We start from the raw sequence: 22,417 nt of genomic DNA on the forward strand, positions 1-22,417 counted from the left end.
TTACACTTGTACTTGGAACCTTATTACACTGTAACCGCTGTTTTTTGTGTCCCTAAATAAATTTGAAGTTTTAAAAATATGTCATCATTGTAGACTGTATTGCCTTTGTTGCACTGATAACAATATGCCTATGCAATGATGTTGGGAGAATTTTTAAAAACATAGGAAAAAGAAAATTAACGAAGAATAGAAAATTAGCTTTTATTTAAAAATTGTTTCGTTTCAGAAATCAAACATTTCATGTAATAATTCTTATCTTCGAGTGGCATCCATTTATACGAAAACTCAATATGCTCAAGCTTTTTCTCAGTCATAGATTTGGGTTTTGTGTTATCAGCCGGAGCTACTACAAAGTCAGCAGTGGAATTATTTACGGGAACCACTCTTTGTTTTTTCCTAGTACTGCTGCTAACCGTGACTGTAGAAACTTCGGCGCTGTGATCATTCAGCTTATACTGAACAGTAAACATGTCTCCTTGCACAAAACGTAGTTGACAAACTTCAGTGTAAGGTATTTTATTATATTGGTATAATGATGCTGTTTTTTTGAAATTTTTAAAGTGTGTTGTTTTCATATTAATCACACAGAATGGCTCTCGTCAGTTAACTTTTAACAAAAGTCTAACAAGCGCTAGTGGAGAGCAAATATCCGTTACCTTCATAGCTTTTTCTATGCGAGAATGGATATTATCGACAATCTGTATGCACGAATGATCAGGTATGGAGTATTTCATAGTTACCATTTGGATATTAAGATGTTTGTTCAGGAAGTCAGTGATTGCTACTGAGATCAGGGAGTTCCTGTTCTGAGGAACACAACTATCACTCCACGTGATTATCTTATTTATTTCCGGATTATTTAAAACTACTTTCTGTAAAATTTGTATTAGGGCACTGGACAAATCATTTCCTGATCTCCCACATAATGTTTCTGGCCATACTGCACAGTAAACTTATGAATCAAGAGAACTGTGAGCTGTCAGATTGTATACATTTAATTTCTGTTTTTAAAACAGCACAAAAACTTCGATTTAGGTAGATTTATGACATTTGCCAGATCAAGATCCAAAACATATAATGGCACAGTTTGGGTTCTGTTTTTTTGTAATTTTCACGTTCTTGGCGCATTATCAATTTCTTTATAATGTGGGAGTCATATGTGTGTTCCTCTTTTGCATGCACCCTGTTCTCCTTTTTGGCCAATCTATAGTCCTCGCAGACGTCACACCTATCCGTTTTCGGTTGCAAGAACTCTAGATTATGCTCAAAATTAAAAATGTGGCTATACAACGCCAGTGTTTGTGGCGGTATTTTATTTGCATTTGCACATTAAGTATTACAAATCATACATTTTTTGAACATTAAGTATTGGGTCTAGATATCTTTTTTTTTTAATCTTTATTACAATAATGTGCCTCTACACATGGAAAAGATTGTACGTGTTGTGTTATTACTTCCTTTTCTTTGCTTGAAATGCAATATTTGATCCCATTCCCTCTTTTATCAGAGTCTGGTGTGCCTGAATCACTTTTCTGTAAATGCTCAGTATATATGGGTTTTTGGCTTATGCAAAGCGTATCTAAGAAAAATGGCTTGCATACTCTTAATTTTTCATTTTATTTCTCTAAGTAATACTCAAATGAATAAGATTTGTAGTTTGTTTTAATACTGCGTTTTTTTTAACTAAAATACTCTTTGCCACATTTAATATAAATGCATACTTTCCAGTTTGGTCCAATCACTAATACCTGTTTTGTCTCCAATCTTTCTTCGGAGTTAAATTTTTCATTACATCGGAAACGACAACTTTGGTTGCAATCTGTCTATGTATTAATTACTTAAGCAGGCCTAGTTATACTTTTAGCACTGCTATAGCTTTTTCCTTGTTAATAATGCTCATTTCGTTGTGTTTTTTTCCACATCTGGGGATGCCACTTTCGTTTTCGAGTCATATTCACCTCCTTCATGGGGGTTTTTTCAGATTCTGATTCGGAACTTGAGGTGGAACTGTAGTCTACTAAGCAACAACTAGCATTATTCCTACAAAATGTGATTGTGTAAAGGATAGTTATACATACTATTTAATTTGTCTTACGTTCTTAAGGCACCAACTTGATTGTTTGGACCAAGAATATTATGAATGTTATTGACTCCTTCCCTTGGACTTGCTACACTTCCATCTAAAGCTTTAGAGGACTCTCCAGTTCCAGTTTCGAAATTTAGCCCAAAAATTATTTGTCTGTCAATACAGTAAGAAATCTACTTCAATAATATATTTTTATTTATCTTCTTCTTATGGTGCCTATCAGTTGCGGATGTTGGACACTAACATGGCTATTCTGACTTTGTTGACTGCTGCCCTGAAAAGTCCGGTAGTGGTTAAGTTAAACCATTTTCGCAGATTATGTAGCCAGGATATTCTTCTTCGTCCTGGACCTCTTTGTTGATTTTTGTTTATAAGTTTTGTTTTATTTGTTATAACAGTTCGCATGAACGTGTACCTGCCATTCTAGAGGAAAAAAGAATATTTTTGTAATGCATTAAATCACCAACTGCAAATAAATATTCTTCCAACTTTGTATTTTCCAACACAGGAAAAACTATTGCTTGTATTTTGGATGGAAATTTAGGTACATTTTGATTTGTGAAAGTTGCAAAAGATTAATTCATATTTGAATTTGGTGAATGTTGCTCCAGTTCTTCTTCAGGGGCCCCAAGAGACAGAAAATGATCCATTTTTATTTATTATTATCCATAAATTTTAATAACTAGCTGATAATCGGTAGCAGTAAAAAGTTATTGCTTTATAACCAAAAATTAATCCTTGTTCAAGTGAATTTAACTTAAATGTTGATTATTTGGAGTAAACTAATATTTTGCTGATAGATTTTGTGAAAAAATAACTTACATTTACTTTATGATGTAAAACTATCTGAATTATATTTTAAAATGCGAAGAACTTTAAAATTCGACTTCAACTTTTCCCATTGCATTTTAAAATCTGGAATTTAATTTTTTATAAAAGAAATAGCCTGTCTAATGTCATATTTTATAAGGTATTTAGCTATTTTGCAGTGCTCAAATATTTTCAGTGCTTTCAGTTGCCAGTCTCTAAATAAGAATTTCCCGCCAATTCGTCTTTATTTACTGTGATTTATTCTATGGTTAGAATAACTAATTTAGTATACACCCAATATGTATCCTTTCCAACACCTGTTGTAAAGCTTAAACCAGAAATTCGATTACCGTCACCCTTTCCCCTTCTAAGAAATTAAAACCCACTTACCTGGATACGCTGTTAAGTAGATCCGGCCACGCGAGCGTCAGCAGCGAGTCTCTCACGAACAATTCCCATGAGGTGAGGTGGGACTCGCTGAACACTCTCTCGGACCTCTGAAGACGTGGTCGACTGGGGGCTGCGGGTTTCGGCCGGTTCTCCATATTGTCCTTACTTCTCTCCTTAGTCCTGTGCAAACATAAAGGATCAATGGTGAATTGATTGTGAGCGAAAGGGTCAAGGGGTAGTTTCAGCGAGAATACAGGGTGCGATGTTTATCGATCGGGATGATAAATAAGACCGAGATAAGCAAAAATGTAAAGATAGTATACCAACTAAGAGTATAAGTATTACCTTAAATCGCTTAAAATTATTATTTTTATGATTTATTATACAATGCTGTTTAGAAGTGTATCTTTTTTTAATATTTCTAACACAACATTCCAAAGTGTCTTTAGTAGTGTTAAATAATTAAACCAAGCTGTAGAGAGAAAAAATGTGCATTAATTAGTGAATTTTTAAAACCAGCACAGCAACAAAACGATGTTTTTTGGTGGGGAGATAAGTTAACCCCACCACCGAGCCAATTGCTACCCGAAAAAACAGTTAAATTTCCTTATATGTTTGGACTATAAAAAGCAGTTTTTTAAAAATAAAAATTATATCCTCATAAAATTAGACCTTTAACTATTGAATAGCGTCGATTTTAATTGTTGTTCGATACGGTAATAATCATGATGTTCAATAGTAGTGTAGACATGGTAAGCACAATATCTCAAAAATATGCTGAACTCTTTCCATGGTATCAATATTGTTCTGAAAATAGGGTGACCAAATAACTGAATAACATTCCAAATAGTTCGAACTAAGCAACAATATACTAATCTTGTTGAATCAATGGAAAGATACTTGCAATTCCTAATAACGAAACCAAGAAGTTTCCTAATAACAAAACCTTTATTGAAATAGAGTTTATGTGGTCACAAAAAGTAAGCTTCTTATCAAAAATAACACCCAAATCCCGAATACAAGAAACATAATTCAGTGGCTGAATAATAATAGTAAAGCTTGTTACAATTCTATTGACTTTGCGACAAAAACTGATAAAACAATTTTTTTTACATTTGAATGGACTTTGTTCTGATTGCACCAATTTTGTAGTCTGTCTAAGTTATCTTGCAACAAGGTTTGTTTTTTTAAGCTATCTATAACTTTCTAAAATTTCAAGTCATCTGCCAATATTAGACATTTGCTATTTAGAAAACAGGAAGTAATGTCGTTAAAGAAGATATTAAAGAGAAGTGGAGAAGTATATCCTCCTTGAGGAACTCCAGATGTTACTGAGATACTGTCAGACAGATGACAACCTATCTTGACTTTCTGACTTCTACCAGATGTAGCGTTTTTAATTCATTCAACAAACCTGACATGAAAGCCTACATTAATTAATTTGCCCAAAATTATTTGGTGATCTACACGATCAACTGCTGATTTTTTGCAGAGCTTAGGGATTGCAGATTGTATACAAATGCTACGTTGCTTTTTTAAATATAGGAATAACATAACTTTCTTTTTTGAAGAAGGAAACATAGAGGTTTCCAAAAATCTATTAAATAATATAACAAACGGCACTACAAGGGTACAGACACACTTTTTTATTAAAAATTCCGGGGCATTCCATCTGGGCCAGCAGTAAGCTCATTAATCAGCTTATTTATGCCATTAAAAATATTGGTTATGGTAATCTTAGAAGGACAAATATTTGTTATAAAGTTGCTATTTAATGGATGGATAGGTATGTAAAGGTTGTTGTTATTTGGTGAATTCACAGTTTGGAGGAAGTTCATAAATAAATTAGCTATGTCTTGACCATTTGTTGCAAACTCGACTTAATAAAATAAGGAGTTAAGTAGGTTATGACTAGATCCCTTATGATTGATGTACTTCCAAAATGATTTTGGATCATTTTTTAGGCTAGTGGCTATACCTTTGATATAGTTGCTGAAGCAAATGTCAGACAGTTGTTTACATTCAACTCTTAGGTGGGAAAATCTAATATAGTCATTATCAGAACGATCATTAACATAAGTATAGTGACCATGGTTTTTCCCCAGAGTCCGTGTTCTAAGGTCAGCAGAGAACCACTTGGGAAAAATTGAAGTTCTATATTTCTTCAATGGCACAAAGTAAGCAATTCCTATAGAAAGAACTTCATAAAATAATTTTTTAGTAACATCAATAGCATTAACCATACATACCTGCCAGTCTATCGAAGCAAGGAAGTTATTAAGCGCTATGTAATCGCCATTCTGAAAATTATAAAACTGCTCATCATAAACCAACTTATTTCTCTTTGTTTATTTCACATCAAAATGGAATTGGGCAGGTCACATAGCGAGACTGAAAGACACAAGATGGACCAGAAAACTAATTGACTGGCGCCCACAAGAAGACAAACGCAGCAGAGGACGACCACCAACACGCTGGATGGACGACATTAGACGAATATCCAAGAAATGGCAACAAGAAGCACAGAACCATGAAGAGTGGCAAAAAATGGGAGAGACCTATGTCCAGCAGTGGACAGAAGAGGTTGCATGATGATGATGATGATTTCACATCGAGATTTAAGCAATATTCATAACCCACGTGATGGATGCTAGGATCAATAAGGGGGTCGCTTGCTTTCAAGATATGTAGCTCCCTAACGTTGGAAAAAACTAACTCCAAAAATACATTACGATTATTGGAAATATTATTATGTTGATACAATTTTAAAAAAAAAAAAGCTTGAGCGATATTCACAGCTGGATCACCTGCAAGACAAAGCACCTTCACACCAATTTCATCATTCTCCCACGATGCATTGGGAAGATTGTAATCACCAAAAACATAGATATCTTGTGCTGAGTATTGCAGAACAATATTTTCCACACTTTGACAATGCCAGTTGTATACTTCGCGAGGTGATTGTGTAGGTATGTAGACACCACCGACCACAAACTTGACTTCATTAAGTTAACAAAAGATATATATTTGCTCAACCCGATATTCGCGAATACTAATGGTTTGTGATTTTAGTTTGTTGTTAATAAACACTAATACACCACCGCCACTCAACTTTGCACTAGTTCTCTGGGATCTATCACATCTGTAGATACTAAAACCATCACATTTAATTTGAGAATCAGTTATGTTATCATTTGAGTTACTCTCCACTAAAATAATTATATTGTACGAGCAGAAGGAAATAATTTTCAGGATCTCGAAAATCTTTGTACGACTGCCTTCAACATTTTGATAAAAAACTGTTGTTTCACTTCACAAACTGTAGGAACAGCACTGCGGTATCTAATGCATAGATTTATATTACCAGCAGATTTTCTTTCATCTAGTTTCTTTTTAGCTGCCTTGTAAACGTCTTGCTTTATTTCAGTTTTAGCTTTTATAGAGATAATATAAACAGTATTTTGAAGTTTATTACTAGGCTTAAGGGCCAATTTCACCATGTCAGCATTACATATAACTTTGACTGGTCTAGCTTGATTGAAACTGACACTTTATCAAATCGTATTATAAATAATAATAAAAATAATATGCAACCCAGAAGAGAATCCATTTAGAATTAGATCCTTATCTTTTTCTTTAAGATTTTTACAAGTTACCTATTTTAAAAACTAAAAATGACATTTTTAGACCTTCAATAATTAATTTTGCATAAACTATTGGGACAAATTTAATATAAGATAGCTCAAATTAAAAACATGTTATGTACTTTCATAATATTGTACTTATTTTATTCTAAAATGTTGATTTAATAAAATAAAAATAAAAATAATCAAAAAACACCTTAATTTCTGCAATTTAAAAGCGCCAAAAAAATTATAGCCAACAGTTTGGAGTTGCACGCTTTTGGAGTTTACTCCAGGCAGTGTCCTTCATAACGATGTAGTGATTTTAAAAATTCACTAATTAATGCTTAAAATCATTCATTTTTGTCTCTATAGCTTTGAATATAAGTAAATATTATTTTTGTACATCACGTACAAAATTAGTCAATAAAATAACCTATTACTTATTTATGCCATACATGTGGATCATAGATGTGGTGTTAGGCACTTACACGACTAGATAACACTCACACCAATAAATAAAGATTGTGCTTTCCCATTCTTCATTGATAAACTTAACAATACCTTATAACTGGGTCAGGTTCACCGTCGTAAACATAATAGCCCAGTCTGGTTATGCAAAAATCATCGATTTCACGGCAAAATTTTTCGCAGATATCTTTATTTTCTCTGTTTTTCAATTAAAATTCACAAATAATTTACGAGATATTTGCAAAAAAGCAGTTTTTTTGCCCTAATTTATAAATTTGATTAACTTTTTTAATAACAAAATAAAATATTTTTAATACATTTAAACATCGAGGAATTACTGTCCTTTAAATTTTTGCGAAATCTCCCCCCGATCGATTAAATAGTTTAAGTTATTTAATTTGTTTATCCCTGAGGCTAATTATTTAAACTATTCAGCTTGCCCTATGCATTATGCTAGACACATTTAACAAATTTTATAGGATTCTTTAAGACTTAGACTATCTCAGAAGTTAAATGCATATTGCGTTTTCATTGAAATTATTTACAAAATAAACGTTTGAAAAGGGGGTATGTTTTTTACTTATAAACAATTGCAATAACTTTTATATTTTTCAAGCTACAGACTTGTATGTACAACCATTGGATAGCTGGTAAAAAAACTCACATTAAGAAAAAAGAAACCTTCTATAACCAATAGGGACGAAGTTAGCGACTATTTTTTTTTAAATCATATCTTCATTGTTTATAAACATTAAGAAGTAAAATTTGCACAAATTTTGGATGAAAATCTAAACTTTATATTGAAACTTCGAAGTTACTTTCGAAAGATCGACATAGGAAAGTGGAGGGGAAACTGTTTTAGCTCCCCGCTCCAAAATTTCGTCAGTCTTAGTGTAGTGGCTTTAGAAAGCAATATACTTATGCTTCTTTAAGTAAAATATTTTGTGTTTTTTGAACAAAAAAGTTTTAACTAAAAGAAGAGGAGAAAATATGCTGCAACCTCGGTACAGTTACGTTTGATGACGACAGTGATTCTGAAGATGTATATTTATAGACTGACTTAATAAGTGAAGGCAAACAACCTGCAACAAAAAGATTCAGAGCTGACAGTGAAGTCGAATGAATGAACCAAATTTTAACTTTTAAACCAATGTATGTAAAGAAAATAAAAAAAGTAAGACAAGTGATGAAAAAATCGACTTATTTTATCAAAGCAGTAACGCAGATTAGATTAATATTGTATATCATATTTGAACGAAAAATAGAATAAAAATCAATTATAAAAATTATAAAAATACAAACAATTATAATTAATATAAGGAATATATTAATATATTGTGTAAGAAATTACCTGAAATTTAATTTATAAAATACATAAGTATTATTACATCATTGATATTAAAATGAAAAAATATATGTTGATTTTCCGGAATTTTCCTAGATTTATGGGGGGTGAAAATTATGTCATCATTATTAATGCTGCGATAGACTATTCCAGCCAAATTAAAAAAAAAGTAAGTATTTACGGTGAATTTCAAATCGACTCAATTTTTCCGAGGTTTTTCATATTTTCCGGCCAGTGAAAACTATGTAGTTATTCATATTTCGACGAGCTACCCCAGAATAAAAAAAGAGGCTTCCAGCTGCAATGGAAGCCAAGATAATCTAAATTTTTTCTACGTGTTGCAATTTGAAGTTCCGATGTCGAAAAAAAAAACGGAGCTGAAACAGTTATTCTCTTCACTTTCCTATGTTGATCTTTCGAAAGTACCTTCGTTTCGAAGGGCTGTAAGTTTCGAAAAATTAGATGAATTTTATAGCTATAAGTTTCAATATAAAGTTTAGATTTTCATTCAAAATTTGTGCAAATTTTACTTCTTAATGTTTATAAACAATGGAGATAGGATTTAAAAAAAATAGTCGCTAACTTCGTCCTTATTGGTCATAGAAGGTTTTTTATTTTTTAATTTGAGTTTTTTTACCAGCTATCCAATGGTTGTACGTACAAGTCTGTAGCTTGAAAAATATAGAAGTTATTACAATTGTTTATAAGTAAAAAAACATAGCCCTTTTTTAAACGTTTATTTTATAAATAATTTCGATGAAAATGCAATATGTATTTAACTTCTGAGATAGTCTAAGTCTTAAAGTATCCTATGAAATTTGCTAAATGTGTCTAGCATCATACATAGGGCAAGCTCAATACTTTAAATAATTAGCCTCAGGGATAAACCAATTAAATAACTTTTATTAAACTATTTGACCGATTGGGGGGAAATTTTGCACAAATTTAAGAGACGGTAATTCCTCAATGTTTAAATGTATTAATAACATTTTATTTTGTTAATAAAAAAATTAAAACAATTTATAAATTAGTGCAAAAAACTGCTTTTTTGCAAATATCTCGTAAATTATTTGTGAATTTTAATTGAAAAACAGGGAAAATAAAGATATTCTTGATATAAAAAAATGATATAAATATTTTTTTTTTAAATATAAGGGAAAAAACTTACAGACAAAAAATTAAATTGTGACCATAAATTATTGTTTAAAAAAACCGCAAGGTAAAAATAGGAGTATCTTTTCATCGATTTGTCATCTAGTAACCCCCACCTATGTCTTAAAAGCTTCAGATATCTGCGAAACATTTTTCGACCTTTTTTTTTAACCAGACTGAGTTATAAGACGGCGTTTAAAGCTACACACATTTTTCAAAATACTAATATTATATTCTAATATACACATATGTTCTGCTTTTACATGGTCGCACAAGACGTTTGATGGATGTTTATCCACCTTTTGTTTAAATTTGACATTGAATTGAATCATGCGATGTTTGGCTATGTATATCTTTTCTGCGTTGGTGTATGCTTTTTATTACCATTTGTCTTTCTGTTGCAAAACCTATAATTCTTTGACCGTTATCATTTGATATATCGTGTTTACTGTATTTTTCTGTTATATTTTCATATATATCCTCTTTTCCCACTTTAGCATTGCAGTCTGCCATTACTATTTTGATATCAAATGCTGGTAGTGTGTCATATTCTCCCTTTAGTTGCTCATAGTATGCATCTTTGTCTTCTTCGGTGGCGTCATCTATTCGTGCATGTACATTTATTATGCTTATGTTTCGTTGATTCCCTTTTAACGTGATTGTGCACGTTCTATCTGATATCAGCTTGAAATTCATCACACTGGTTTTCCATCTTTTCTGTATGATAAAGCCTGTTCCTAGCAATCTGTTACTCCCCGCACTTTTAAAAAATACTATATCATCTATTTCTACTATTTCTGTGTCTAATTGTTTTGTTTTTTGTAAAGCTAATATATCTATTTCATATTTTTTTTTGTTTCCCTAATTAATTCTTCAAGTTTTCCCGTTTCATAAGTGCCTCTTACCTTCCATGTTCCCAAATTTGGGAAATTTCTAATAAAGACATTGATAACCATATTATTATTTCATGCATGATTCTGATAGATAATAAATGCAATATATTAAGATAAAGATTAATAAACTTGTTTTGAACCGGTCGTTTGAATTGACACATTTGTATGATAATATCTCGTAACATTTATTTCCCAAAAATTATCTATTAATTAATTTGTACTCTCTTGTTAAACAACCCTTCCGTGACAAAACTTGTGTAACCTATAAATATAACATATTTTAATACCCTAATTGCAACAAACCATCCCTTCCGGTTGGAGCAACCCAAATAAATTCGTGTTTTATTTAGAACATTAGAGTTGTACAATCCCGAATTAATGTCACTTTATATATCAACCTACGCGACGGAATATTTCAGAGGGTAACTCTCTGGTATCACGAAGGGCATAATTTTGATGAAGACATAATGAAGCCAATTTAATAAATTTGGAATGTACATGCATTTAAATATACAGTAAGGTGAAAATCTATACAATAAATTCGGTATTTCAGAAACAGACGACTTTAAAATAAATCTTCAAACACGTTAATTTTAATTTTTGAATGGCCATTAATTGCTATATATATGTTGGACAGTATATCATCAGTGTCGACGTAATGACGTAATCGATGATTTTGTTTAATCAAACCTGGACACATCATTTGTCTCCTCATCGTCTTTGCAACGACGCAATCATTCAAATATTTATTTCTACAGGTTAACCAAAACTGTTGGTTGGTTTATTAATACAATTAACTTTAATTAATAATTAGTCAATATTGGATTAATAAAAAAACTGACTGGGAGAGCTTCAAAATAAACCTTCAACACAAAATTAAAAAAATATAATATAAATAACGAGAATTAAAGAAAAGTGAGTGTACGCCACTGGATTTTCATACGTCTTTCTTCACTTCTCGCCTTCAAACGATGACATCACTCTTCCAAATAGTGGAATTTAGTAAACTATCAAATTAAAACTTAAATAAATACAACATGAAGCGCTGTTGCTAAGAAGACTAAAAATAATAATATATTGTAGATCAATTTTTTATTTAATATTTGATACAAAATTATATGCTTGAAATTTTACCCAAGGCTACATTACTCCCCAGAGTATTACAACATCGATTTTTGTTAATTAACAGAAAATAAAACGAGATGATGCTTTTCATTAAAATCAGTAACGACGAGTCAATTAAAGTATCTCCGTAAAATCCAGCTTTTGCCGGTAACGACAAACTTACGATAATTTGGAATGAAGCAGTTATATGAACGACATTAATTATATTGAGAGATATCAAATCCACAAAGTATAAGAGCATTCTAGGAAAATTAGGAAACGTGTTCGTTGCTAAAGCTATATGCAAGCATTTATTGATTACCTACATAAAGATATATGACTGCTTGGAGCAAGATTTTTATCTCATGTAATCTACTTACGACATAAATTCTGTCTGTGTTGTGCAAATAACTACAGTGATCAATTCCTAGTAAAACTTCCGTAACAGAACTGGTGAAAAAATATAATTCTAATCTAATTATTACAATTCTTCTTCTTTAGGTTTCTTATTTTATTAGAAAATATCGTAATCTTATTAGCCATTTATTAGCAATTATTGGACAATAAACATTAAAAATTATATCAAAGAGTTTATGTCTACGAGTTCAAAAAACTTAAATCGCTTTTTTTGTAGTCTTACCAGTTAGATTACTGACCATTTACAATATTTTATATTTAGTTGTTCTATTTCTTTGTACACAGCCATGAAAGAAAACGAGTTGTAAAAACTAGTGATAGTCAGTGAAAGTAGTAATTGATAAAGTGTTTAGTTTGAGTGTGTGTGTGTGTGTGTGTGTGTCTGTATGTGCGTATGCTTTTAAAGTTGGATGAGTAAGAATGAAATAGAAGCTTTTCATGAACTACAAATATTAGGATATATACTTACATAAAAGAGAATAATAATGAGAGTTTTATTGCATGTGTGAATCAATCCAGAAGAGAATACGAAGCCATATTTGGAAGTTTTGGAACTAGAAATGATGCTGGATGCTGGAACTAGCAGTAGCACTAGATATGACAATTATCAACACATTTTTTTATGGAACCAAGGTCAATTTATTTTCATTTATTACAGAGACGCATTATACGAGGAAAATTAAAATTATATTTCTATTATCAAGGTTAAGACACTCTCTGATAAAAACAGCTTTTTTATTTCGAATTAACGTGTCTCGACATCTTTGGTCATTGACACGGGAGCAAAGGTTTACAATAATACCTACAGAATTATGATACAGAGTTTACAATAGTAAAGAATAACAATATTATGTTAATTATATTTTGTTTAACAACTGTGTAATAAAACATAATGACGGTATTAGATTTTTGTTTCGATACATAGCAGCGACAAGCCGCTTATACGGATTTCGATCTCTTTAGGTCTCCTAAGAACGGTATAGCTACTGCTCTGTGTAATATTCAAGTCTCTTAGGCTCTTGAGTCGGCTTGAACAGTTCGGAAGTTCTTTTAAACCGTAGGTTATATTATTGGCAACTCGAGTGGCCTGGTAGTGTTAACATTCTGTGAGGATGTGCTTGACGGTAATAGAAATATCGTTGCAGTGGGAGCATAACTGTTGGTCTGTGGAGGACATAAGATGACCGTGTGTCAAACGTGTGTGTCCTATCCTCAATCTTCGTATTGCAATCTTCTCTTTTCTGCTCAGGGATACAAGGAATGAATCGCTGTTAACATTACGTTGTATTTCTCTGAGCTTTGTGTTTTTGGTGATCCAAAGTTCCTGCCACTTGCCTTGGATATTCCTTTGAATTTTCATTTTATATCTTCTTGGAGCTGGATGTGGATGCTTCTTTTGCAGCGCTGTCAATCTTTTGCATATCTGCCTGTATGAGAAGGCATATTATTGTTATTAAAGTCTTTGGGGAAGTGTGGAGATAGATCGATTCTAGTATTTTTTGCACCAGGTGGTGTTAGTTAAAAATATTTTCTAATGAATGAATTGCGAATAAGGAATCGATGCACAGAGCTTCAACTCAAGAGCTTTTGAAAAACTGAGGATTTCTCATGAAAACACGCTACATCATCATCATGATTATCATCAGCCCATAGTCGTCCACTGCTGAACATAGGCCTTCTCAAAAAACCTTCATTCAGATCAATCTTGCGCTGCTGCAATCCAGTTGGTACAAATCCTCTTTATGTTGTCAGTCCATCTTGTGGGTGGTCTTCCCGGGTTTCGTCTATCCGCTCTCGGTCTCTACTCCAAGATTTTTTTGGTCCACCTATTATCCTTCATTCTAGCGACGTGTCCTGCCCACCTCCATTTAATTTTGGCTATGTGTTTTATAATGTCTTCTACACCACTTTTTCTACGGATTTCTTCGTTTTGCTCATACGCTCATGAATTACACCTGACGAGTCATGAGGGCCTTTACATATCACTCTTCTTCAACTGGTCTTGGATGAAATGTCGTTTGATCTATCCTATCAGCCTCTCTTGGCTAACTCTTGTTTCTTCCGACCCCGAATGGCGATTATTTTTCCGAAAACACGCTACATTCGTTAGATATTCGGTATTGTCCTAATACTGTATCAATTATAGTGACAGAACAGCCAATCCATCTGCGAGCTGTTCTAGACCATAGCGGGGATTCTGATTTTATAGATACAAGTGTGCGAGATAATTTTGTGTCTTGGCACAAGGGTTGTATAATCTGTGAGATTGAAAGTATATATCTGGGCGAGATTACGAGTCCAGGTCTTAGCGACGTCAGAAGAGAATACAGGGTTAGTCGGGTTCGATCAAATTCTGAACGCATAAGATAGGAGCAGTTGCTGCTTCCGAAGATAAAGGGGGAGTTTATGAGATTCACAATAGAGACAGTATTGTGAAATAGAGTTTAACGATTGTAATAAATTATTGGATGCGGACAAGTAAACTATACAACCATAGTCTAATTTAGATCGGATTATAGCTCGATATGTTTTGAGTGGTACACTTTTATCGGCATCCCATTGATGGTGGGACAATGTCTTTAACAAATTCATTCTGCTTAAACAGTTTTGCCTTTTATTTCAGCGATATGACAACTTTGGGTGAGTTTGGTATCGACAGTTAGTTCTAAAAACTTGTAATGATCAATTAACTCTAAATTTACTCCATTTAGTGTTATTTTGGGTATTTCTGCGCTGAAAAAATAGCCTTTAAATATCAATTAAAATACAATTTTATCCTGTACATTAGCTTTGCTTATTCTGTATATATTGTACTTTCATTTTTTTTAATATATCAATTCGCATCGTAGTTATTTAGTATTAAATAAAGCATTACTATTTAATGAAGCATTGCGTTTTTTATGAGTTCTTTAATCTCATCAAATGCAACAATCACAATTACTTGTCTTATTGTAATATCAGCTTGAGAAAATTTTTATTTAATCTTGAAATGGTTTTGAATAACAAAAAATATGGTGAAAACGTCTTATCTCTTTTAGGACAGGATCAAAATTATCAATACGTTGCAAGAACATTAAAGGTCTGTGAGTTTACTATACGAAAAATGGAGCAGCGATTTAGAGAAACTTCAAGTAATGAACAAATGTCTGGAAGTTGTCGGAAATATAAGGTTTTTGATGCAGGTTACAGGTTTAGAGAGTGTTGAATATAACAAGCCATTAGTCATGATATTTATTGACTACGAAAAAGGTTTCGACACAATAAGTCATCAAAAGATGTTAAAAGCCTTAACAGAGTGCCGTATAGATCATCGCTATATAAAAATGATAAAATACATCTATCAAAATGGGACAGCAAGTATAAAACTGGCAGATAAAAAGACCAACGTATTTAAAATAAAACGGGGAGTGCGACAGGGAGACAAAATTTCGCCAAAATTGTTTACAACATTATTAGAGCATATGTTTAAGAACGCAAATCTGAGTGAAAAAGGAATTAATTTCAAAGGAGAAATGCTTAGTCATTTGAGGTTTGCTGACGATATTGTCCTTTTTGCTGACAGAACCGATGATGTAGTATCGCAACTGGAGAAACTATACCTAGCCTCCCTACAAGTAGGATTAAAAATCAACCACACAAAAACACAAATCATGACAAATCTTGTGTTAAGCGAAAAGATTTCAGTAAATGGCATGAATAATGAAGAAACCACCTCATATAAGTACTTAGGACATGAGATACGCATAGGAAGAGATAATCAAACGTGCGAACTAAGCCGCCGAATAGGACTCACTTGGGTAGCATTCGGCAAGCTAAGCTATGTTCTTAAATCAGAACTGCCTATGTGTCTTAAAAGAAAAGTCTTTAATCAGTGCGTGTTGCCAGTACTTACATATGGTGCAGAGAACACTAACCAATAAAGTAAGAAATAAAATTTGTGTTACCCAAAGAGCCATGGAACGATTGATGTTAGGCATTTCTCGTAGGGATCGGATCACGAACAAGGAAATAAGACGGAGAACAGAAGTGACAGATGCCATAGAAAGAATTATGACCCTTAAGTGGAACTAGGCGGGGCACATAGCTAGAATGTCGGATAACAGATGGACACAGCGAATAATACAGTGGAGACCGAGACAAGAAGCACATCGAAGTAGAGGTCGTCCACCAACAAAATGGTCTGATGACATAAAACGGATCGAAAAAAATTGGATGCAAACAGCACAAAACAGAAATACATGGAAAATACTGAGAGAGACCTATATCCAGCAGTGGATAGATCCGGGTTAAATGATGATGATGATGACAGGTTTACGATTTTCACTGTCTTACGAAACTGACGTTTTTAATAATCAACGTCGCAAATTTCTGGATACAGAAATAAGTAAATTGGAAGTAATCCTAGTTAAGGATTATGTTGGCATTCATGGAAGAATAGGAAGCTTTTCCTCAAGACAACATCCAGAATTTGATCAATTCAGTGTTATGTCGAATGAGCAGAGTAATTCAAAATAGACGTGGCAATACAGAATATACAAATTCCCGACTTTATTGTAATTTTTATAAAGAAAACAGAAAAAATTTACAATGTATTTTTTATTAAAACCATCATTTTGGCAGAATTTTTTTTTGACATTTGTTATTTAATAAACGGTTGCATACTGCTTTAGAACACATTCTTAAATATTACACAAACATATAATGTCAATAAATTTCTTGTAGGGTTCATAAAAATTAAAAAATGCCAAAAACGTTGTCTAATAATCAACTTTTGTCTAATAATCTTGCGATTATTGTCTAATAATCAACTTTCGTAAAGTTAAGGTTAATAATCTACTAAATATTTGAAAAGTTACAAACTAAGAATCTTAAAAACAACGAACTGATTTCGAGGAGTGTATATTTTTTCTCAGATTTTAACGTTTTAGTTGAGAACCTTTGAGATTTATACTTTTTGATTATACGCCTGAGACTTTACAAAAAAGCGTTTTTCTAATCTAAAACTTTTTTATTTCCGGGTTCTAAAGCGTTTTAAGAATTTAAAAACCTCTTAAGATATACGAAAAAACTCACAGTAGTCATTACGTTTCGAATATAAAATCCAATATTTGTTTACTCCTTTAAACCAGTACTTCAATAAACCCTCTGATATAAAACTAGATGCTCTTTCCCTAATATCTCTTTTTGCGTGTCCCAAACTCACCATTTCAAAGGAACACCGACTACTCGACGCTTCGGCGACTTCAATCACTTTCTAAAATATTTATTATCATGCACGACGTGGAACGCTCTCTCCCCTTATTATGTCGAACCGGAAAACACGGTTGTGTCACTGCGACGCGGTACCTGAAAAAAAAAAAAATAGGAAAAGATAAATATATTTTCAACGTTGTGGTATAGTTCTATAGAAATGTTTTGACCCATATATATATATATATATATATATATATATATATATATATATATATATATATATTGTCATACTTTTTCTTTCCCAACCAAAGAAAAATAAATAAAAATATCCATCGGAATAAAATTTTAAGATATCATTATAAACAAAAATGTATATAGTAATTTAAGATAAGATTTAGTGTAGATAAGAATAGAAATTTGTTTGGCAAACGACCTTTTTCCGTTTCAAACAAAATTATCAAAAAACCTTTGTTTAGAATTGGAAGACATTTTACCTGTAAGTTAATCTTTTCATTGTTTGTGTAGTCGAGCTGACGCTACTTTAACCACACGTGTGAACTTGTATTATGACGCTTTCTCGGTTTTCCAACGCCAAGAACGCTCGAGAAAGACAGAGACACAAGCACGCACCGATTCAACGCGCCTAATTCTCTAGTGCTGCGCGCGCAGCGGACCGATCATGTTTGAGTGGGAGAGAGACGCAAGGCATTCGCCGGTCCGGCGGGCCTCTCTCTCGTTCGGTGACTCATCGTAACAGACGTGAGCGGGCGTTACACTTTTTCATGAGTGACTCCCACAACCTAATTTAAGACGTTGTCACGTCAAAACCAATTTTAAAGTAAGCTATTTAGTTTTTTTCTGAAACCGAAATTAGGCTTTTCCAAAATCATGGTAAACACAATTTGAGCTTTTGATTGGACGGTCGTTTTTAAATGGGAATTTGGGAGTCGATCATGAGACAGGAGAAGTTAGTTATATTTTGGTCATCGAAAGGAAGTTTGTCTCAAGATATGGTGTGGTTCGTGAGTTTGGATACCGGCGTAACGAAAAGAAGTGAATAGTTTGAAGAAGGAGATAACAAGTAGATTAAAAGAGGTCCTTGTATCTACCGTGGGTATTTTATAAAGTATATGTGAAAGTATTCTTACGGCATCAAGTTGACAAAAGGAGGTCCTGGGGTCATAAATAAATAGCTGAGTTTGGAGAAGTGAATCAGGTGTTTTTTGTGTAGTCTGCAGGAGGTTTGCAGAGACGTTAAGAAAGAGCCGAGGTGCCAAAGAGGAGAGATCACATCGTTGAGGAGACTGGACTTTTCTGGGTATTTTCCAACATACAACTCAAGAAGAAAATAAGCTGTAAGTGTTTGTACAATTGAATTTTATATCTGTGAAGGATCGTTTCGACATCATGGTCATTAGCATTCAAATTTAAGAACTGAGGTTTTGTTAGGCTAATCAAAAGTTTAAAGTTTTGTTGTTTTTTGTTTCAAGTAAAGAAAATTTTAAGTAAAATTGGTTTTTCACGTAATATAAATGTATGTAGCTTTATAATCTTATTATCATAAAAATTTGATTTATTTTCTTGTATGCTGATTAATAAGATAACGACAGAATTTAATAATTGTTTTATTCGTTCATATAAAATAAAGAAACGTAAATCTTTGTAATATAATATATTTGTATTCTTATCCTTTCTTCTCTATCCCGATAAAAGACAACTAGAAAATCTTTTGAATCCATCGAACACAGGTAATATAAGGATTATTTTACTTTTGATAACAAATGAGTTATAATTCTTTTTTATTGGCTCAATAAACTAAAATTAAAGTCAAAATAAACAATCATAACAATATATATATATATATATATATATATATATATATATATATATATATATATATATATATATATATATATAGTTATTATTAAGTTATATAAGTTTTTAAAATACACGGTTGTGAAATGTTTCTAATATTTTGCAATGTCCCTAACTTCATTCATCACAAACTCCTCTATTTAAACTCCTTTCTTTGGTCTGCTTACACGTACTCTAGCTCAAACGTCCTAACGATCTTTACGATCTTTTTTGACTATCAAAAATCTTTTACAATCTACTTACAATAAATACTGCAAAAACTTAAACTACATCATCCAGCCCCATATTTACATCCATTGTTGGATATAGGCCTCCTCCAAACGTCTCCAGTTCTCTCTATCTCTAGCTGCTGCAATCCAGTTTGTTTCTATTCTCCTTAGGTCGTCGGTCCATCGGGTGGGTGGTCTGCCTCCACTTCGCTTGTCGGCTCTTGGTCTCCACTCCAATAATCTCTTCGTCCATCTTCCGTCTTCCATTCTAGCAACATGTCCAGCCCACCTCCACTTTTGTTTATTGATTCGCAGTATAATATCGTCTGCGCCAGTTCGTCGGCGTATCTCCTCATTTCTCACGCGATCTTTCAAGGTCAGGCCCAGCATTGATCTCTCCATTCGCCTTTGTGTTACCCTCAGTTTTTCGGCAGTAGCTTTCGTTGAAGTTAGGGTCTCTGCTCCGTAGGTCAAGACTGGTAAGATGCATTGGTTAAATGCCTTCCTTTTCAGGTGAATTGGGGTATTTGTTTTAAAAATGTCTCTCATCCTTCCATATGCCGCCCATCCCAACGTGATTCGTCTATTTAGCTCGCAGGTTTGGTTGTCTCTGGTTATTCTGATTTCATGACCCAAGTATGTGTATTTATCGATTAATTCTACCTTATTGTTATTGATCTGTATCTCTTCGCTGGGAACCATATTGGTCATTATTTTGGTTTTCTCGAAATTTATCTCCAGCCCAGTTTCTTGTAGTATGTAATTCAGTTCTTGGAGCATGTCTTTGATCTCTCCCAGATTATCTGACAGAAGCACGATATCGTCCGCAAAACGTAGATGGTTTAATCTTTCTCCATCGATGGATATTCCTTTCTGTTGCCATGTTAGTCTTTTAAATGCATACTCAAGAACGGTAATGAACAGCTTTGGTGACATGGTATCACCTTGCCTGACTCCCCTTTTTATCTTTATTTTATTAGTTGCTGAATGTAGACTTATGGTTGTTGAGGCATTTTCATATATATTTTAACTATATTACAATATCTGTGGTCGAGCCTGCAATCTTGCAGTGCTCTTAAGATGGACGGTAATTCCACTGTATCAAACGCCTTTTTAAAGTCTACAAATATCAATGCCAAGGGACGGTTATATTCGTTAGTTTTTTCTATCAGGGTTTTTAGGCACTGCAGGTGATCGTTTGTGCCGTAATTAGGGCGGAAACCGGCTTGTTCCCGAGGTTGGTAAAAATTCAGCTTTGTCTCTAATCTGTTCGTTATTATTCGGGTGTATAATTTATAAAGATGGTTAAGGAGACTGATTGGTCTGTATCTTTCAAGGTCTGCTATATCTCCCTTCTTGTGTAAGAGTACAGTTATTGAATTATTCCACTTTGTTGGGATAATTTGATTCCATAGGCATAGATTAAAGAGCTTTTGAATTTTGGTTATCAGTACTGAGCCTCCTATCTTTATCGCTTCCGTGACGACACCGTCCTCCCCCGGAGCTTTGTTATTCTTCATCTTTTTTAGAGCCTTGTAAATTTCGTCCAAGGAGATTTCTGGGATATCTTCGGAACCCTGATTTTGAACCTTCCTCTGCTGATATTTAACTATATCTAGAGTCGATTGGTTGCTATATAATGTCTCATAGAATGATTCCACAATTTGTAACAAATGTTCTCTGTTTGATGTGATGTTGCCATTTCTATCCTTGAGTTTGACTATTTGTTTATTTCCATTTGTGAGTTTGCGTCTCATTATTTTCATACTCTTATTTTCCTCAATAGTTTTGATGATTTTCTCATCTTTGTATTTTCTTAGGTCTTTTCTGATTTCTCTTGATACTTCCTTGTTTATTTTATTTATATCTTCGTTACTAGAGTTTTCGTCGCTTCTCAGTATTCTTCTTTGTTCCATTTTTTTCTGTGTTTCCAGACTAATTTTTTCTTCCTTCACGCTTTTTGGGCAGCATTTCTTTTGAGCTTCTGTTATTGCTTCTACTATTATGTCATTTAGGATGTTAATATCATTTGTTGATGATTTTTCTTGAAGGAATTTACCGATATGATCTTCAAAATTTTGTTCGTTGTTTGGATGTGTCCATATGTTTATTTGCTGCTTTTTTATCATATTGTGTCGTTCATAGTTGGTATTTAACACAATGGTGGCTCTCACCATACGATGGTCGCTTGATTTCGCAAATTTATTTAGCACTGTCACATCTGTAAATATGTATCTTTTATCAGTGATAAAGTAATCAATCTTGTTTGTCGTCTTCCCATCTGGGCTTTTCCACGTCCATCTGCGCTTAAACTACAACTTCTTCCAATAAGCATTCATAGATCATAACGGCTACCACTTTCTAACTCTCTTTCACTAATTACTTTCGCAACCGTTTATAAACTACCGAAAATCAAATTATTAGATGTTCTTCCTTCTAAGTTCAGAAACAGATAACATATCCTTCTGCGCTTTCAAAGTCCATCATCATATAAAATATCTTTCCATCCTTTCTTTTTAGCCAATCATCTTTTCGTTTTTCAAAAACAAACCCAACTTTCCAATTTCTTAAGAGATCGCTCAACTTTCGTATTTTCTGTTTTCGATAGACAAAATAAATAATTGACCTCACTAATTACCTTCTACAAATTGCCAGAGTTTTTAAATTCAATGCGAAGCACAAAAAAAAAATAATACCACCCATTAATCGCTTACATCCTGTTTACTTAAACTACGAAGAAAACAGGTACATGGCCCCTTCCGTAAATTTAATACCGAAACAAATTATCAATTTTGCATATTTTAAACTATAATATTAAACTAATATTTTAAATTTAACTATACATCACA

The 22,417-nt window shown here is 32.9% G+C and overlaps 1 protein-coding gene across 1 annotated transcript in view; it reads right to left on the reverse strand.

Annotated features, from left to right (window-relative positions):
* LOC140439213 (GTPase-activating Rap/Ran-GAP domain-like protein 3) overlaps positions 1-22,417 on the reverse strand; it is a 685,378-nt gene that overhangs the window by 519,630 nt on the left and 143,331 nt on the right. Inside the window, exons 2-3 of the mRNA XM_072528978.1 lie at positions 17,495-17,637; positions 3,287-3,466 (exon numbers count right to left, since the gene is read on the reverse strand). Of these exons, the coding sequence (XP_072385079.1) occupies positions 3,287-3,441 (155 nt within the window). The 5' untranslated portion in view covers positions 3,442-3,466; positions 17,495-17,637. The remainder of the gene's footprint in view (positions 1-3,286; positions 3,467-17,494; positions 17,638-22,417) is intronic.

The sequence above is a fragment of the Diabrotica undecimpunctata genome, chromosome 4 (assembly GCF_040954645.1).
Source record: "Diabrotica undecimpunctata isolate CICGRU chromosome 4, icDiaUnde3, whole genome shotgun sequence".
Lineage (NCBI taxonomy): Eukaryota > Metazoa > Arthropoda > Insecta > Coleoptera > Chrysomelidae > Diabrotica > Diabrotica undecimpunctata.